Below are 16,857 nucleotides of genomic sequence, written 5' to 3' on the forward strand. Positions count from 1 at the left end.
TCATGTAAATACAGTTTGAGCCCAGAGTTACGCTACTTGAGCTTTTACACCAACACTTGCCTGCAGGTCTTTGCCTTTGAAACTGCACTCGTCTCGCTTCCTCTCTGGAGTTTTCCACGTGAGCTGTGGGAGAGAAGCACAGTGAGACTCATGCTGAGGTATAATTCATGGAGCAGGTAATATTCACATTGGACTCTTGGGATCTAATCATACTCATATAACCATATTCGTATTGTACCCCTGGGATCTTATTTTAACTCCATTCATATTGATACAATATACTGTGAATACTGTATATTAATCTGCAGTTTACAGTAGCTTGGCTCTTACATTTCTCTGTAGCTTGACTGCACTGATATCCGTGAGGTTGAGAGCAAAGAGAATCTCCCGAGCGCCGACATATAGCGTGTTGTCTTCTTTACTGAGGAGGATGGAGGTATAGTTGAATACTCCCGCAACTGAAAAGCTTCTGCTTGTCCTCTCCTTCGCATCTGGACAAAAACAGACAAATATAAGGTTTAGTTCATGAATCACCCACAATAAGTTCTTGCAGAGAAGAAATGCAAAAAATAAACATTTTGATGTTTTGAGTGTGGTCATAAAATGTAATGCACGCCAAATGATTTAGATATTCGGAATTAATTAGACACATTAGCACCATGTGACAAATGATAAAAATTGAAAATTACACAGCTCGAAGACATATTATGTGGTTTATTGTTTATGAAATGGTTTGACGAGTTCGGATTGGAATAAAGATAAACCCAATAAACGTCTTCCCATCATCTACCTATTCAGAAACCTTTTCAGCACCTTTTTCTGGCCTTCATCAGACATTACGCAGTACAGAGCTGACAGGAAACAAGAACATTGGGATGGACGCACAACTAAGGTCCCAGTTGAACTTGAATGTTGCAAGTGCACAGCCAACTTGTCAGACCTCCAAACAAGGATGCTCCAGAAACCTAATTTCTGTTGAATATAAACACTGAGGTCATTTAATTTTGTTTCATTACTCACACTGTTACTGGACTTTGACTTTGGAGAGCAATATACCTCCAACAGGCGATCTACCGCACAGCTAAGGATCTGGGTCTCATGCAGAATACAATATACCCCAACAATCAAATCCAGATGCCTGTGATCCTGTGTGTGTGTGTGTGTGTGTGTGTGTGTGTGTGTGTGTGTGTGTGTGTGTGTGTGTGTGTGTGTGTGTGTGTGTGTGTGTGTGTGTGTGTGTGTGTGTGTGTGTGTGTGTGTGTGTGTGTGTGTGTGTGTGTGTGTGTGTGTGTTGTGTGTGTGCAACATCAAGTTCTAACTCCTGTCAGCTCCTCATTAGAAAGAGACAAATAGGATAGAACATGAAAATAAATCTCCCAACATTTCAGTGCAATAAGTAAATGATTTGCTCTGACCACATTAAGGCTGCAGCCAAGGGTTAAATCATCCACCCTCCTAATCACTGCTTTAAAGGCCCATGTGTATCTCAGAGTTGCAGCAGCCTGAGGCTCTCACTGCTGGCCCAGCCTGAACAACTTGCCTTAATTGCGTGCCAGCATAAACAGAAGCAGCAAGCTGATGGAAACTTAAAGCCACTGAAGCTCTATTACAGGAGCTTGAAAATAACAGACCTACATTACTGTTATTGAGGAAGGTCTGCTAATATTTGTTATTTTTAATGATTTGATTAGATTTGTATAGAGGAACGTTGTCTTTTATATATTATTTACTGTATAGCTCTAAGAGAACGTACACAAATGACTGAGATAGGGTGCAAGCTGAACACTTTTTCTTGACACCTGCCCTGGGTTGGAATAAAAAACAACAAACCCCTTCCAAATATTTGGAGTCTTTTAATTGTATCATATTTAATAATAGGCAAGGCAAGGCAAGGCAAGTTTATTTATATAGCACTTTTCGACGCAGGGTAATTCAAAGTGCTTTACAAAAAAAAAATGAAAGACATTAAGCATAGTAATAATGCAAGTACACATCATTTACGATAGTAGAAAGAAGATTTATACCACAATATCTTATTGGAACAATAGAGCCTAACATAACAAAAATAATAAAAGAAAAATCCCTTACTTGCTTTTCCAAACAAAATCAGAACCAGCTTACCTTCAGCAAAAAGAAAAACACACACTACCCTCTCCTGTTTCCAACTTCCCCCAAATCATTTTTTGTAAAGCCCCTCATAAAACTAAATATACATAAAACTCGCTGTTCTTCCAAACTGCAAGTCAACAAAAACATATCGCATTATTGCATAAAGGCAAAGTAAGTTTGACTTTTGTAAGAAGAATATTCACTTTTAAAGACTCAAAAGATCCTCAGGCTTGGCAGATTCACACTGGATTACAACAACCATGCTGGTGGTAACTTCAATTATGGCACTTCCCGGCATAAAACTAGTCCAGATAGAGAAAGGTGTCATTAAATGGACCTGGTAATAAGCACATTATGTGGTCTGTACCCTGTAGTACGTGTGGTCTGTACCATGTAGTACGTGTGACCTGGTGTAACCTCAGCAGGGAGGAACAGGAGGCTGAGACTTCCTCTCCCTCGGGAAAACATCATGTTAATAGCAGTCCATCACCTTGGCAACAGAGAGCCAAAGTGTAGTTAAATCAGTCTGTAAAACCACAAGAGGCTCTGCTCTAGGTACTGTACATGGACCCACTCTCGCTCCTTCTCACCATCATCACAGGATAAATGGAGAGATGGTAGCGCTCCCCTCCTCTTTTTCCTTCCCCACTGAGTCTTAAGAACTTTAAAGGTGATTTACAGAGAGAGACAGAGACACAGACCAAAGCCTGAACCAAAACAAAAGCTTTGGGGGATTTTCTCAGGGGTGGATATCTACACAAATGTTCTCCGGAGATGATCACCACCGTCATACTTAGCGACCACAGCTGATGAAGAAAAACAACAAGGCCCCTAATTGAGTATCATTTAATGTGCTGTTTACACGGGAACAAAACGGGTTGTATCTGCTACTTTTCTCTTTCTTATAGCCCGTTCGTCCACACGAGGCTGTAACGGAACCGCGGAAACGGACCCCTAAAACGATAACGGGTCCCAAGGTGGATAGATCTGCGGACTAGGGCTGCAAAAAACGACTAATTTGATAATCGATTAATCTATCGATTAATGAAACGATTAATCGACTATTCGGACTATTACTGTATGCCTTGCACAATTTCTCAAACGCTCTTATTTAGCCATCAACTTTTAGATTTAGCTTGAGGTTGTTTTAGTCATGTGGAAACTAACAATGAAGACAATAAAGATGAATACTTGATTCCAAAATACATATATTATTGAAATAACTTAAATTGTGAACAAAACTAACATTGCTTTTTATTCAAATTAAATAAAATAATATTTCACATCAAAAGAAACAACAGTGTTTTAACAAATCGTATTAAATAATCTGATAACAGAACTCTAAACAGAATAGCTGAAACTTTAACAAACTAAATAATAATAATAATAATACATTTTTATAGCGCCTTTCAGGAAACCCAAGGTCGCTTTACAAGTCGGGTAGGGGGGGGGGAGTAGGGGAAAAAAGGCAGACAGGTTAAGGGGGTGGGGGGGGAAGTAGCGGAAAAATAAACCTATTAAACTAACTATACAGTGGGGAAAGCCTTGGTAAAAAGGTGCGTTTTGAGGGCTTTTTTGAAAATGTCCAGGGTTGGGGCGCTGCGGATTTTGGGGGGGAGAGAGTTCCAGAGGGTGCCACACTGAAGGCTCTGTCACCAAAAGTCCGCAAATAACTCTGTTACCTCTAATCATTATGTTTGTATAATGTAGTTAGCTCCGTGTGTTGCTGCTAGCATACATAACACCTGACGTGGAAAAGTTACTCGTGGACGGGGGTACAGAGCTGCTAGAAAGACAGTCCAACCCGGTGCATTCCTCCGTCTGGATGTGGAGCGCTTTTGCTAAATGTTTAGACAAATAGCTCGTGTTACCGCCCTTACATGCTAAACTCTTATTCCACTTTTGGCAACGAGCATTCTCCACATCGAGACGGGTAAAGTTTAACCACCTCGGAGCGCGTTCTCTCCGCCATCTCCCACGTGTGTGTGTGTGTGTGTGTGTGTGTGTGTGTGTGTGTGTGTTGCTGGCTGCTGCATGTTGCAGCTGCCCGTGTGTAAACTGCCCCGCCCCCTCGCAAGCAGGCGGGGGAGAGAAAGATCGAAAATACATCATAGACGCATTTGTTTGTCTTTTTGCATATTAGAAACGAGTTGGCGACACTAAGACTGCGATATAATGTCTTTGTAGCAATAATACATGACATATATTTTTTAAATGTCTCCAGTACCGATACAAAGACCAATAAAGTTAGAGCTTAACGGGGCGTAAAACACACGCGATGACGTCACCAACGAATCGACGACTGAATTAGTTGGCAACTAATTTGGTAATCGATTTTAATCGATTAAGTCGATTAGTTGTTGCACCCCTACTGCGGACGGAACGCTCTGGGGGGCCAAACGGCTGTGTGTACGTCCGATACGATCATGTTCCTGATAACGTTGAAGCCATAGCCCCAACTCTCCCCACCTCTGCTGCTCAGTAGCATGGTCAGTAGCTACTGACCATGCTACAGATGTTAGTGCAACATCTACAGCTCCTCTACCACAACCATCAGCAACAAGTGGACATGGAGAACTACATGAACTACATGTTGCTAAATCCACCGCGGAGAATAAACAGAAGGGCAACCAGGCAACCGTGGCAACCATGCTCGGGGGTCTTCTTCGCTGCTTTTGATGTATTTTGTGGCGGAAGTACAGCACCACTTACAGGCCCAGCATATGTACTACAGCGTCTCCAGCGGGTCGAGCGGTCTCGTGTGAAGGGGTACGTTTATTGAGCCGTATCCGTGTGAACAGAATACTTTTTTGATATCGAATTCGGTTCATTTGCATTTCGTTTGCGTTCCCGTGTAAATTGGGCCTAAGAGATCAGGAGGAGTTTTGCAACCACACAAAGCTTTCCATTCACAATTTCAGGAAAACATTAATCTTATCTCATTAAATACTTATTGGTTTACAATGTGTTATTCCTCCGAGGGGCAGGTTATTGTCAAATAGTATATTTAACATATTTGCCTGTGTTCTCTATCAATAAAAAGGTATGCTTAAACAATGAACTGGTCAGGCTTGAAATGACAAATTGCAGCAAGTGGTTTAAAGCTGCTCTAATCAATATGTTATAGCCTCAGTCTAATGTGATTAAGGAAGAAGCCTTCAGAAGCCTGTCCTACTCATGTTGGAGATACCAATATAATTCATTATGGGATGTTTAGAACAGGCTAACTGGCTCCTTCAACTTTTAACAATATTAACTTTTGACTCAACTACGAGGTAATTCATGGCATTAATACAGCATTGTATGGTGACTTGGAACATACCAAGAAAATATGTCAAACATACACTTGATTCACTGGGAAATGTTTCAGAAACGGAATTTGTAGACACTGAATACCTGAGGCAGCAACATAAGCTTAAAGCAATGGAAGCAACACAGTCCCGAGACCACAAACCCCAGATAGAATAACTGCTAGAGTTCGAACAGCGTGCAGACTGTAAACGATAGAACATCACAACCTAATAAGTGTATCCTTGGTGAACTTCTTCTACCCTCCTCTCCACCAATGCCACAGTCTCTGAAGAAACCCTGCTATTGTTGTTTGACTGTCTGAGGTTGATTCCTTAGGGGCCAATTCATGACAATGCAGCCCTAGAAATGTTGTGGTGTTTCAGAAACAAGCAGAACCAGACAGGATGGTTCAGAGGAAGCACTTAAGAGAGGAGGAGCAGCAGCTGGTATCTGCTGCAGCCACAGAGACAGGCTGTCAGGGAGGGCAGCCAAGTGACCACCAGGTCAACTCCTGAAGAGAGGCAACACACAGCAACACTACACAGTGGGTCATCTTCGCTTTGTAAGACCATCTTGTACATCTTGATTTTTGTCTTGTAAGGGAGAATTCAAGAGAGTTTGGGAGATACCGTTTCAGGATGCCATGAGTCTTTTCACAATGACCATAGAGGATATAAGTTTATGTAACTTTGTTAGTTGTGGAAAAAAGACTACTTTATTTGCGTAGTCACAAGAGACCTTTTAGTAATTGTTTAAGGGTTATATTACCCAAATTACAAAAGCATAAACAGACAAAACATAGGTAGAAATGGATAGAACTTCCGACAATAGGTACCACAAGGCTAAAGTAACATATTATTGCATAACTGTTTTTGGAGGGACATTTTAAATGACATTTTACACTTTCCATAACCCTAGCCTTACACTTGAAAAAACTCAACAGGAGCCTATCTTTAAAATAACCAAAGACATTTTTGTGTTGGTCAGGACTCCCTGGAAGAAGAGATCTTGTATCTCAATGGGACATTCCTGGATAAATAAAGGATAAATAAATAAAAAAATTTGATAATCAACAGACCTTGCTGTCTACATTTTTCACTGGAACTTCTTCAAACGTCTCAGTGGTCTGTCATGTTTCTAGCTTATCTGTACATTTTCTGGAAAATTATTACCAATTGTTCAAGAGTCATTTCTATTCCTCTGAACACCATAAATACCATTTTATTCATCTCCATTTTATTTGGGATTTCTAACAACTTTCAGAGGTGGATATCATAAAAAATCAGTGCATACAACTATCTATTATACATGAACGTACAAATAAACTATTATAAATAATAACAAAATAGTCATGTAGATAATTAAAATTGATGTCTATCTTTTTGTTCTTTGGAAAGGTCATCTTTCAAATGCAGGTGAATAATGGTTTATTTTTCACTTGCATTAAGTAACTTTAGTTTAGACAACGAAAAACTAAACTCCTGTTCACTCTGCTGTCTCTGCCTGACTGATGTTGAAACGCATGCCAAAGGTTAAGCAGGTAAAGGACCCTCTGTTTACACCTCACAAAGAGGGGGCCAGCAAGCAGAGCTGGAGGACTTTACACCTCTATGTTTCACCCTTTAGAGACCTCTGATCCAGAGAGAGCAGCTCTGTCTGGTTCAGAGCACTCCTTTGACCCTTTTTAGAAGTGAACACAAACAGCATACTAAGTGGTTCAACCTCTGGCAGCTGTAAGCAATAAGAGATCATTGCCATTATTATGTAATTGGACTAATTTCTGCAAATGATCCTGCTAAATGGATTGGAATACTCGCCCGGACTGGCTTGCTAATCTATTAAGGGGGAAATTAATTATATTTGGCTTAAAGGAATCCTTTTTCAGCTGATTTCCTGATCGGTCTGAGTCCAAAAAAAGTAGAAGGATAATTAAAAGCGTGGAACATCCCCTCTAGAGGGGAACTGTGGAGTAATTTGTTCTTTGGTGACAGAGATCTAAGACCTTCTTTTGTAGGGCAGCTATAACAGGCTGATTCAATCAGTGCCCCCCTTAAGAGGGGTTTATCAGCTTGTACAGCTGTATGTTTAGGAGTTCAGACAACTGCATACCTCATTTAAAGCACCTGGTTTTGTTTGCTTTCTGCAAAACTACAAGAAAACATTTTCACAACAAATGTACTGTTTACTCTCCACATAACTGAATAGAAGTAGATGACCTGGAATAAATGACCGCCTCTTTTTATTGAGATCAAGAGCAAGTACTATACTCATTATGTGTCATCTTTAAGAGACATTAGATGCCCCATTTCCAGTTGTCTGACCATAAACATGACCTACATTTCCATCCCTATAGGATTATAGGAAGAATGCCGGCAGTGAAGAACATAAACTGATGCATAAACTGCACCTTCATCTATTTCATTAAACCAATAAACCTATGACAATCGAGACGACAATATGTCATGTTTATCTGACTTCACAATATCACATCGGGAGTAGTAGTATTTTTTAAATAAACGCTTCAGGACTATTTGTTTGTATCTTTCATGAAGGCATGCAGAAAAACACTACAATTCATGGTAACATGGAGTGAGTAATTATTAACATACAAATTATATTTTTGAGGGTAAAGTATTCCCATACAGTCTTTGGGTATGCCTTTAGGGAAAACTGTTCCTCCTTAATTAAAGCAAATAGCTCATGTATTTCCATGGCACCAGCATTCAGAAATATATCCCTATGATCCTTACACATCTTATGTATAAAAAACAAATACCTGAAGAGGTGATGTTGATTAAAAAGAGTGAGGATTAATAGATGACCTGGGATGACTCAAAATTAGAGTAAACTTGAGACAGTAAAGTATTAGGAAAGAAATGATATATTAATGCTGTAAGGAAGAACCTGCACAGTCAGAGTGAACTGACACTCTTTTTTTTACTGTACTTTTTCAAGGACTTTCGAGATTGAAAAAACGAGCCCTAATAATCCAATTGCTTTCATAAAAAGGGATTACGACCCTCTGCAATGAGGGTGAATGAATCTCATTGGGTGGGCATCAGATCCACACCATGGATATCTGGTGACATCAAGACAGAAAGCAGGCTACACCGGAGCACTCACTCAATTATCCCAAGTCATTTTAAACTATAGCTGTTAAGAGCTGATGCTGAATGGGTAATTGTGTGGGAGAGTAAATCTGGGAAGTTGAAGGACAGAGACTGAAGCATCTGGAAAGCATTAAGACAACAAGCCATGAGGGTCAATTCAACAGGAGATTCATTAGGCAAGCTGTGAGCCTGCTGTTTGTATTGGTAACTGGCGGGGCTGCATCTTGTTAGCAGGATATTGTCTCCATTGCACCATGCTGATGCTGAGATTGGTGGCAATTTTGAATACAGCATTTACATACTGTAAATGCCTAGGAAATTGTAAAGAGTGGAGATGAAGTATGTGCATTACGCATCCACACAGCAGGGAAGAGCTATAACAGGATTTGGAGCTGCAATTTATTGAGGGGATAGAAGCTAATTAAGTGTTAAAACACCTTCCTCCAAATCTATTAAACTGGTGGTTTGTAAAAGAGGCTGCACCTCAGCTCTAAAGGACCATTTTCCCATGAAGGAGGTTGACACTGGGCAATCTTTTGGTCAGGGAGCAATGCAAGCTGACCTCGGATTATCCACAATAATGTAAAGCGGCTGTGGGTTTATCAGGAACTCACCATGAACCTCTCGTCTGAACAAGGCTGAGCATCAAGAACAAAGAGATTGTACAAGAGGTCACAACTTGTTTCTGTCTGTACAGCAGCACTCTGACCTGACTGACCGACTCCATGGTGTGTATTTACACTCTGAGTGTCCTCGCAACACCTTGAAAATAAGCGTGGAGGATTAGACAGGATGGGTGGCTTACATATGCAATATCAGGATCAATGAACTGTCATTTCATGATGGATTGACAACAATCACTGAGATGGGGATCAGTCAGTTCCAGATACAGAACAGCCCATTACTGAGTATTAGAAAATACATGGTGCAGCATTGGTAAATATTCACCTGTTGAATTTACTACTGCATGTTTGAATATAAATATAATTGTTCAAAGGTGGAATCTTTAAAACAAGAACAGCTGTCTTGTTGTTAAAATGCAATCTACATTACAGTTTTGTAGCAAAATGAACGGTTGAGTAATTGAAGGATAACGTAGGTTTGGTTTTGTTTTCTGTTTTACATTTTTATTGAAATACTTTTATTAGCCATTTGGCAGTAAGCAATCCACGTTTGGCTAACAAACTGCCAATATTTTCTTACAACCAATTATTAATAAATAGTTTTGACTGATTTGTGATCTAAAACTAAGATATATTAACTTTAATATTTAATTTACATAGCAAGAAATAAAATGTAAAAAGGTGTATCCAGAGGATTTTCTTTACATTTTTTGTTGAAAATGTGTTTTCTACTATTAGTAGATAATTCACTTATTGTTGTATCATTATTATTGTTTGGGCTCTGTTGAATTTGGATAAGTCTCTGTCTTTTGCCACCATACTCAAATATATTGTTCAATTGAGAAAAACAATAAAAAACAAACAAGTCATCAAATAATATCTGTGACAGCTACAATGACTTTCCACTTTAACAGGAATTTAACAAGTGATCTAGTGAAGTGTGTTGAAGCATGCACACCATCAAGAACTGCTGTTCAGCTATGTGGCTACAATATTGAAAAGCCGTTATCTTGTAATTTTGAATTACTAGAGAGTGGTTTTGTGTGGTCCGAACATGAAGGCCTTTTAATAATATAAAAATACTTTGCTTCTATTATGGCTTTGAATATAACTCGTAAATAAAATTAAAGCAGCACTGTCCCCAGGCATGTTTTACTGAGGGCTGCACGGATCAGCACGCTGCACATAAACGGCTTAAAGGTATGCCTTTATATGGTGTCCCAACACACAAAGCCATTCAACATGGTCTGCATTAAAGACTGGAACAAAAGCGGAGAGAAAAGCAGATGCAGACTCGACTCCCTGAACCCATGATCCGTCCTGATAGGCGCATAATGAGAACCAGACAAGTGTTCACACCATAACACATACAAATCCCCATTCATTATTCATGGAGGATTAGGCTCTTCATTAAGGCAGAGGCGGGGACCGGGGAACACAGAGAGCAAGAGAGAAGCAGAGGAGAAGTCGGTCCACCAAAAGTCTTAGAGGATGAGAAGCAGTTAAGCAGCTCCCGCCCGCTTATACTGCAGAGGCGTGGAAACCGTCAAGCTAACTGGCATCCAGAGAGGACAGATGACCAGAAACCATGACGAGACCAGGCGGATTCTGCCGTATAAAAGTTCAGATCCCTGAGGCTAGCAGCTCTGCATTCTGCTTTGATACAGTACACACAATGTGACAAAGCCCTTCTGAGGGAGGCTGGAAAATGCAGTGTAGCAGAACTGCCTTTAAAACGGAAAGACATCTTCTACCACCAGGCCCAGCTTACCTTCATCAGCAGGATGAAGCTTGTTTTATCAGCCTTAAATCACAATGTGAAACCTAAGAAACGGTCTTTAAAGCGTCAAATCTGACAAGGAGTACAGTCTTTTTAGATATAATTGCCCGATTTAATATACGGGCAGCTAGTGCAGAGGTGGAATGTACAAAGTACTTATTTATTGCACTTAAGGATACATTGCAGTTACTTGAACTAACTTGCACATGCGTTATACTTTGAGTCCACTATATTTCAGAGGGAAATGTTGTACTTCTCTTTCCACAATATTTGCTTAAAGCTAAGCTTTTGGTTTCTGTTCAGAATGAAGTGTTCCCTTATGCTTTGGGTTGAGAATATGTTCCTACTTCTTAAGCTCAAGAAACTATTTAAAAAACATCTTTGACCACCTGGGAAATGCTTTGTCACACTCACAAAACTGAAAACACAAGTAGGTTTTGTGAGCTCATGAAATGTCCCGGTTCTTGCACATTTGTAAATACATATACAAATGCATTTTGGAGATAATACTTCAATACTTTTTACTTGAAGTGGAGTATTTTCACTTTTTCAAGTGAGCCATTCGTACTTTTACATCAGTAAAAGATCCGATTGCATCTTACAGCACTGTTAATACGTTCAAAGTTACTATGAGCACTTAACCGTGTAAAGACCAGGTCAGATTACCTGATAAAATCACTCCCTGGCTCCTAACTACCTCAGTTGTTAAAGCTGTGTTATTTCCTCAATGACCCCACCGCCATGGAAAGGTCAAAGCTTATCAATGTGGTTAATGTTACAGCGACATAAATGCTATTACAACAAGCTGATGGTTCACTCCGTCCTTGCTTAGCCTCAGCTATACTAAATCAATAGCACATCTATACCCTCTAGTTAGTCTAGTATACTAGGCTTCTGACAAAGGGGTTTTGCACGTTTTATGGTGGTGTTAACATTACGCACCCTAAAAGCAAATCTTTCCATCAAAACAGGGAGAAGTGTGAACGTGAAGCTTCTTTTCAGTGAGTGATTGATGGTGTGTTGTTGAGAAATGCTCCACCAGGGCCCGGGCTGTGGGCTTTGTTGAGGCTGGCAGGTGAGAGAGATTACCTGTTGGTATAGAGGTCCAACATGAGGGAATGCACAGGCTCAGACAGGAAAGATGGAGGACCTACTTGAAAGCTTGCCTGGCTCAAAATTAGCACCATACTGAAAATGTTATCCATGTCTATAATAGATTAGTAAGTGAGATCAATCAACGCAAACCTCCCTGACATTAAGACTCTAATGATGCCTGAACGTGAGTCACTAAGCGCAGTTTAATCATTGAAAGCCGGCATTGATCTCATAATCCATCATATTGTTTCATTATTCTATTGACATGCTAAAGCTCAATTCACATTTAAAAACTTGTCATTGGTACATCATTTCAGTAATGAACAAACAGGCTTTTGACAGGCTTTCGACAGGCTTTCGTCACCTCACGCCTAGACTACTGCAACTCCCTCCTGGCTGGTCTACCTGCATGTGCCATCCGACCTCTGCAGCTCATCCAGAATGCAGCTGCTCGCTTGGTCTTCAACCTTCCTAAATTCTCCCACACCACTCCGCTCCTCCGCTCCCTTCACTGGCTTCCGGTAACTGCTAGAATCCACTTCAAGACACTGGTACTTGCGTACCATGCTGCGAATGGATCTGGCCCTTCCTACATCCAGGACATGGTTAAACCGTACACCCCAGCACGTGCACTTCGCTCTGCATCAGCCAAACGACTCGCTGCACCCGCACTGCGAGGGGGACCCAAGTTCCCATCAGCAAAAACACGTGGGTTTGCTATCCTGGCTCCAAAATGGTGGAATGAGCTCCCCATTGACATCAGGACGGCAGAAAGCTTACACACCTTCCGGCGCAGACTGAAAACTCATCTCTTTCGACTCCACTTCGAGCGATAGAATTACTAACAAAGAACTGCTAACAGAGCACTTGTATACTAATAAAGGACTGGCTTATCTATAGCCAGTTGAGTAGCACTTGAAATACTTGGCTCTATGAAACCTGATGTACTTATATGATTCTGTTTTCTTCAAGGTTGTGTCTTCCTGGTCGAATGTACTTATTGTAAGTCGCTTTGGATAAAAGCGTCAGCTAAATGCAATGTAATGTAATGATACAAAATCTGTCTTGGCACTAGTGGTCATGGCACAAAGAGAGCACAGAAAATATTGATGCACAGAAAACCAGCACGAAAGTCTAATTGAACATAATCCCCAACATATTTCGAAGGGGAAACATTTACAGATTTTTTGTTTATTTTGGAGGAAGATGGAGGGTGTAAAAAAATGTTGCAAGAAAAAAATAAAAACAGATTAGGATATATAAGTAAAAACAACTCGTCACACTGCCTTCGGTAAGTCTGGGCACAATAGGCCTGTTCATTTTGTAATTATGTCTGACCTGTAGGTACTTCTTTTGACTGCTCGTGCGATATACAAATTCCTAGATTATGGAGTTGTGTCGAGTTTTACCTTTGACCTGTTTTGATTCACTGGAGCTTAACCAAAGAGCTCAAGAAAAAACAAGTTTGCCAAATCAAATCAAGTTTTATTTATATAGCACATTTATAAACGATTTTTGGTCGTGCCAAAGTGCTGTACATATAATAAAAATAGCCTACAGTAGCGACGCTTTACAGAAAATACAACAGCACAGATTGTTCAGAATATCAGTATGAGAAAAACGACACCCTCTGTCCTTAGACCCTCACATCGTACAAGGAAAAACTTCCAGAGAAACCCCACAGTTTAAGGGGAACATGGGAGAAACCTCAGGGAGAGCAACAGAGGAGGGATCCCTCTCCCAGGACGGACAGACGTGCAATAGATGCCGTGTGTAAATCGAAGAGATAATACATTTTACAGCATAGGTAGTCCACATGTTAGGAAATGCATGTGTCTGTAATAAGAAGATGAATCCACGAGGATGTCAGCTACAATCCTGTGGAAGCCATCAGGGAAGCAGCATGACGAGACCCAAGGCAGGACCGCAGAGACAGGTTCAGCCACGACCCCAAGTGCCAAGTGCTACTGTTCATGAGGAATGACCTTAAAAAGCCTAAACTGGACCCCCAGGCACGATTACTGCAATATAATCTGTAGTATAGTTTAGAAGTTAAAAAAAAAAGTTAAAAAACTTACTGTAGGAGAAGGCGAGGCGTGGAGTGACATCACTTTCCGTGACAGCTGTATGAAAGCAACCAACAAGGAGGACAGTGTAGGCTGGGACACAGAGCCAAGCCATGCTCATTGTCCACATGCCTCCTCAGGACCGCAAGCCAACTTGCAGTATTTGCCTTTCAGGTTTTTGGGGAATTCATGAAGAGCGTCTTTTTAAAGCTGTGTTTATTTTCTCTCTCTCTTTTCCTGTAGCTCCAGGCTCCTTCAATATAAAGCCTGTGCACTGTGGTAGAGTCGGGGCACTCTTTTGGGCCTGCAGAAGGTGATGCTGGTTTATAAAAACAACCTGTGACCTCAGAACAAGACGGAAAGTCTCCACCGATCAGCCTCCATACAAACGCAGCACCGCCGGGTCTCAGCTGAGATCTGTGAATAAGAAGAAACAATATTCAATTTAGTGTCATGTATAAGTGTATTGGCCAGGAAGGCAGGTGGATAATGTGATTTAACAGTTATTAAGACTTTTGTTTATTTTGCTGATTTTCTCTGTCATATGCATTAGCAACTTTGAACAACCATACAAAACGATTTAAGATGTCGCTTTTGAGAAATTAGGTAACTATTGTGGGGTTTTTTCAATTTTTTTTCAGATTCCATAAAACAAAACATGATTGCAGATCAATAATTAAAATGATTGTTAGTTGATCATTGGTTACCTATAATTAGTGTATTTTACACACCAGCCTGTACAATAACAGCTGTGATTGGATGATACGAGCTTCTTTAAGAACATGCCATTGAGACAGGGCAAAGTCTCTATCTTGACAACAAAATATTAAGGCTACAAAACAATCATGCAACATTTCATTTGAAAATGTGTTAAAGGACAACATATGTACTTTCTCCATGTATTTGGCTAAAGCTGACCCATGAGCTCACTGATCTGAGGTTTTGCTTTTGTTTCTGTTCAGAGGATTATAGTGTTATCAGTGTAGTGATTATTAACAGAATACTACATGAATGAGCCTTGATAGGTGACGTGTTTGAGCACAATGCTCAGGTCAGGTTCATTTAATAGTGTCAGCTATTCACAAACAACCTAACACGCCCAGATCTCTATATCTGAACTGCTCGGACCTGCTCTATTGTGCAATGCACAGGAGAGAACAGAAGGGAGAGATTTATTGATAAATCTTTGTTAAAGCTTGCAAAACAATGAAAAGGGGTGACACCCCTGTAAACTCATATTACAGGAATTACAGTTTAGCGTTTCTCGCCCACAGTTCTCCTTAGTTGAACTTTAGTTTACATTACTTAATGGTGAGATTGTGTTTGTTCATTATACTCACAGATACTTGTGTTTTGATTCCTACAGGTCAGAGGGTTTTAGTTCTGCCTGCTCGTAGTTCAGAGAGGAATTTATGGAGATAAGTTTCGAAAGCCAAAGGATATTGGTTAAATATTTATATAGTTTTACTGTACACTCTATAAATCAATACAGATCACCACAATTAAATATGTTTTACTGTCTTTGCCATTTAAGGTTTCACTAGAAAACCCTTATCCACAATGTCTAAAACAATCCTTAAGAAAACCTGAGAACAAAGCCACAAGACAACCATCATACCAATAACGCTGATTAACTGGACGTAGTGAGGCATGAAAGGGAATTCAATACGGACATGCCACTTACAACTGCAAACGCTCTATTACAGCTGCCACAGGGAGTTCCTCATTAAATGCAACCAGCAAGAGATTCATTTTCATGTGAGCTATTGCAATCAATAGCAACAGATAGCAAGGGAATCTATTTCTGGTTTCTATCAAGGGGCTCCTGACTCTTAGTCAATAAGCAGTCTGACGCTTGTTGCAAACACAGACCTTTTCAAATCTGAGCTGGGAAGATGACATTTGAAAGAGCAGGAAGAGAACAAGACACAACATGGGATATTTCTACGGAAGCATAGACACACACAATACATGAATATGACATATTCACGCATGCTTTATTCTGTGGATTTAGTTCCAAAAAGGTGGTTTAAAATGAGTAAAACAAAGCACAAAACTGAGTATTTTTCCCCGAACTAAGTAAAGTTGTCTGAAATAGGCTCATCGAACGGTTTGATTTAAAGTCTGAACAAATTAAAATAGAGCTAATACATCGTAATCCATCACTTCTCGTACCACGGGTGCAAAGTTAGAGTAAAAGCTGTAAAAGGAAATATAATCAAGGATGTCTGGGTTGAAGATGTTCCACCTACAGCAGCTGGACGGTGACTCTTAATTACCACGATGACAAAAGCAGACGAGGTTATGAGCTTCTGCTTATTTACTCTGGGATGTGTCACCGTCTGAAGTTTTTGGGTCAATGCACCCTGCCAGCAGCTGACAAGTCATATGTCAGTGGACTGTAACATGTTATCGAAAAGCGGGGCGGCCTTAAGCATCATTAGCCTCCATTGTGTGGAACAATTGAAAGAGATACACCACTCGTGAAGGTAACATTAATTCTGCGTTTATGTGACAGTCTGAAGAAGAGCCCTGCATGCATGAATCCGAATCCATCTTAGGAACGTAGAGAGAGCTCGACTCAGCATGAGTGAGAGAACAAGGGCCCCTCTGACAGCTTCGAAATCTATATGCAACTCTGCACTTCACTGCTCTCTCCTGCATGATGCATAAAATGAATCCTCCCTTTCACTTCCTACACAGACCTGATAGTGTGCTCTGGTTCTGGATGATACTCTCCCATCCTTCTGTCTATGATCTCCTCTTAAATCTAGCCTTCGTCT

General features: G+C 40.4%; 1 protein-coding gene across 3 annotated transcripts in view; it reads right to left on the reverse strand.

Annotated features, from left to right (window-relative positions):
- The window catches only part of sema4ba (sema domain, immunoglobulin domain (Ig), transmembrane domain (TM) and short cytoplasmic domain, (semaphorin) 4Ba), a 53,775-nt gene that overhangs the window by 10,775 nt on the left and 26,143 nt on the right, over positions 1-16,857 (reverse strand). For all 3 annotated transcript variants that reach the window (XM_034085178.1, XM_034085177.1, XM_034085179.1), the window contains exons 2-4: positions 14,087-14,491; positions 331-491; positions 61-123 (exon numbers count right to left, since the gene is read on the reverse strand). In XM_034085178.1, coding sequence (XP_033941069.1) covers positions 61-123; positions 331-491; positions 14,087-14,204 — 342 coding nt within the window. In that variant the 5' untranslated portion in view covers positions 14,205-14,491. The remainder of the gene's footprint in view (positions 1-60; positions 124-330; positions 492-14,086; positions 14,492-16,857) is intronic.

Source organism: Pseudochaenichthys georgianus, chromosome 6 (assembly GCF_902827115.2).
Source record: "Pseudochaenichthys georgianus chromosome 6, fPseGeo1.2, whole genome shotgun sequence".
Classification (NCBI taxonomy): Eukaryota; Metazoa; Chordata; class Actinopteri; order Perciformes; family Channichthyidae; genus Pseudochaenichthys; species Pseudochaenichthys georgianus.